The following is a 2,500-nucleotide window of genomic DNA, read 5'->3' on the forward strand; positions in this document are numbered from 1 at the left end:
GTAGGGGTTAGGGTGTAGGGGTTCAGGGTGTAGGGGTCAGGGTGTAGGGGTTAGGGTGTAGGGGTTAGGGTTAGTTAGGGTGTAGGGGTTAGGGTGTAGGGGTTCGGGTGTAGGGTTTAGGGTGTAGGGTTAGGGTTAGTTAGGGTGTAGGGGTTAGGGTGTAGGGGTTAGGGTGTAGGGGTTAGGGTGTAGGGGTTAGGGTGTAGGGTTAGGGTGTAGGTAGGGGTAGGGAGGTGTAGGGGTTAGGGTGTAGGGGTTAGGGTGTAGGGGTTAGGGATGTAGGGGTTAGGGTGTAGGGGTTAGGGTGTAGGGGTTAGGGTGTAGGGGTTAGGGTGTAGGGGTTAGGGTGTAGGGGTTAGGGTGTAGGGGTTAGGGTGTAGGGGTTAGGGTGTAGGGGTTAGGGTGTAGGGGTTAGGGTGTAGGGGTTAGGGTGTAGGGGTTAGGGTGTAGGGGTTAGGGTGTAGGGGTTAGGGTGTAGGGGTTAGGGTGTAGGGGTTAGGGTGTAGGGGTTAGGGTGTAGGGGTTAGGGTGTAGGGGTTAGGGTGTAGGGGTTAGGGTGTAGGGGTTAGGGTGTAGGGGTTAGGGTGTAGGGTTAGGGTGTAGGGGTTAGGGTGTAGGGTTAGGGTGTAGGGGTTAGGGTGTAGGGGTTAGGGTGTAGGGGTTAGGGTGTAGGGGTTAGGGTTAGTTAGGGTGTAGGGGTTAGGGTGTAGGGGTTAGGGTGTAGGGGTTAGGGTGTAGGGGTCAGGGTGTAGGGGTTAGGGTAGTTAGGGTGTAGGGGTTAGGGTGTAGGGGTTAGGGTGTAGGGTTAGGGTGTAGGGGTTAGGGTGTAGGGGTTAGGGTGTAGGGGTTAGGGTGTAGGGGTTAGGGTGTAGGGGTTAGGGTGTAGGGGTTAGGGTGTAGGGGTTAGGGTGTAGGGGTTAGGGTGTAGGGGTTAGGGTGTAGGGGTTAGGGTGTAGGGGTTAGGGTGTAGGGGTTAGGGTGTAGGGGTTAGGGTGTAGGGGTTAGGGTGTAGGGGTTAGGGTGTAGGGGTTAGGGTGTAGGGGTTAGGGTGTAGGGTTAGGGTGTAGGGGTTAGGGTGTAGGGGTTAGGGTGTAGGGGTTAGGGTGTAGGGGTTAGGGTGTAGGGGTTAGGGTGTAGGGGTTAGGGTGTAGGGGTTAGGGTGTAGGGGTTAGGTGTAGGGGTTAGGGTGTAGGGGTTAGGGTGTAGGGGTTAGGGTGTAGGGGTTAGGGTGTAGGGGTTAGGGTGTAGGGGTTAGGGTGTAGGGGTTAGGGTGTAGGGGTTAGGGTGTAGGGGTTAGGGTGTAGGGGTTAGGGTGTAGGGGTTAGGGTGTAGGGGTTAGGTGTAGGGTCAGGTGTAGGGGTTAGGGTGTAGGGGTTAGGGTGTAGGGGTTAGGGTGTAGGGGTTAGGGTGTAGGGGTTAGGGTGTAGGGGTCAGGGTGTAGGGGTTAGGGTTAGTTAGGGTGTAGGGGTTAGGGTGTAGGGGTTAGGGTGTAGGGGTTAGGGTGTAGGGGTTAGGGTGTAGGGTGTAGGGGTTAGGGTGTAGGGGTTAGGGTGTAGGGGTTAGGGTGTAGGGGTTAGGGTGTAGGGGTTAGGGTGTAGGGGTTAGGGTGTAGGGGTTAGGGTGTAGGGGTTAGGGTGTAGGGTTAGGGTGTAGGGGTTAGGGTGTAGGGGTTAGGGTGTAGGGGTTAGGGTGTAGGGGTTAGGGTGTAGGGGTTAGGGTGTAGGGGTTAGGGTGTAGGGGTCAGGGTGTAGGGGTTAGGGTGTAGGGGTTAGGGTGTAGGGGTTAGGGTGTAGGGGTTAGGGTGTAGGGGTTAGGGTGTAGGGGTTAGGGTGTAGGGGTTAGGGTGTAGGGGTTAGGGTGTAGGGGTTAGGGTGTAGGGGTTAGGGTGTAGGGGTTAGGGTGTAGGGGTTAGGGTGTAGGGGTTAGGGTGTAGGGGTTAGGGTGTAGGGGTTAGGGTGTAGGGGTTAGGGTGTAGGGGTTAGGGTGTAGGGGTCAGGGTGTAGGGGTTAGGGTGTAGGGGTTAGGGTGTAGGGGTTAGGGTGTAGGGGTTAGGGTGTAGGGGTTAGGGTGTAGGGGTTAGGGTGTAGGGGTTAGGGTGTAGGGGTTAGGGTGTAGGGGTTAGGGTGTATACCTCTAGCGTGGTTCCATTCGTGGGCCTCCCCTAAAGCAGAGGGGTCGTAGCGATAGTCCCCATGGCGACAGAAATAATCGTCGGTGCTCAACACCAGCCCATGAGGGTTCTGCTCCAGCATGGCCCTACACACACACACACACACACACACACACACACACACACACACACACACACACAAGGATAACACACACACACACTTATTGGTGTGTGCGGTTATCATTATTGTAAACACACACACACACACACACCCACCCACCCAACACACACACACACACACACACACACACACACACACACACACACACACACACACACACACACACACACACACACCACACACACACACACACACACACACACACACAC

The 2,500-nt window shown here is 56.0% G+C and overlaps 1 protein-coding gene across 1 annotated transcript in view; it reads right to left on the minus strand.

The window, feature by feature from the left end:
• Nucleotides 1-2,500, minus strand: part of LOC106594392 (uncharacterized) — a 57,749-nt gene that overhangs the window by 46,007 nt on the left and 9,242 nt on the right. Inside the window, exon 3 of the mRNA XM_082973927.1 lies at nucleotides 2,132-2,256. Within this exon, the coding sequence (XP_082830053.1) occupies nucleotides 2,132-2,256 (125 nt within the window). The remainder of the gene's footprint in view (nucleotides 1-2,131; nucleotides 2,257-2,500) is intronic.

This window comes from Salmo salar, chromosome 04, assembly GCF_965601325.2.
Source record: "Salmo salar chromosome 04, fSalSal1, whole genome shotgun sequence".
Classification (NCBI taxonomy): Eukaryota; Metazoa; Chordata; class Actinopteri; order Salmoniformes; family Salmonidae; genus Salmo; species Salmo salar.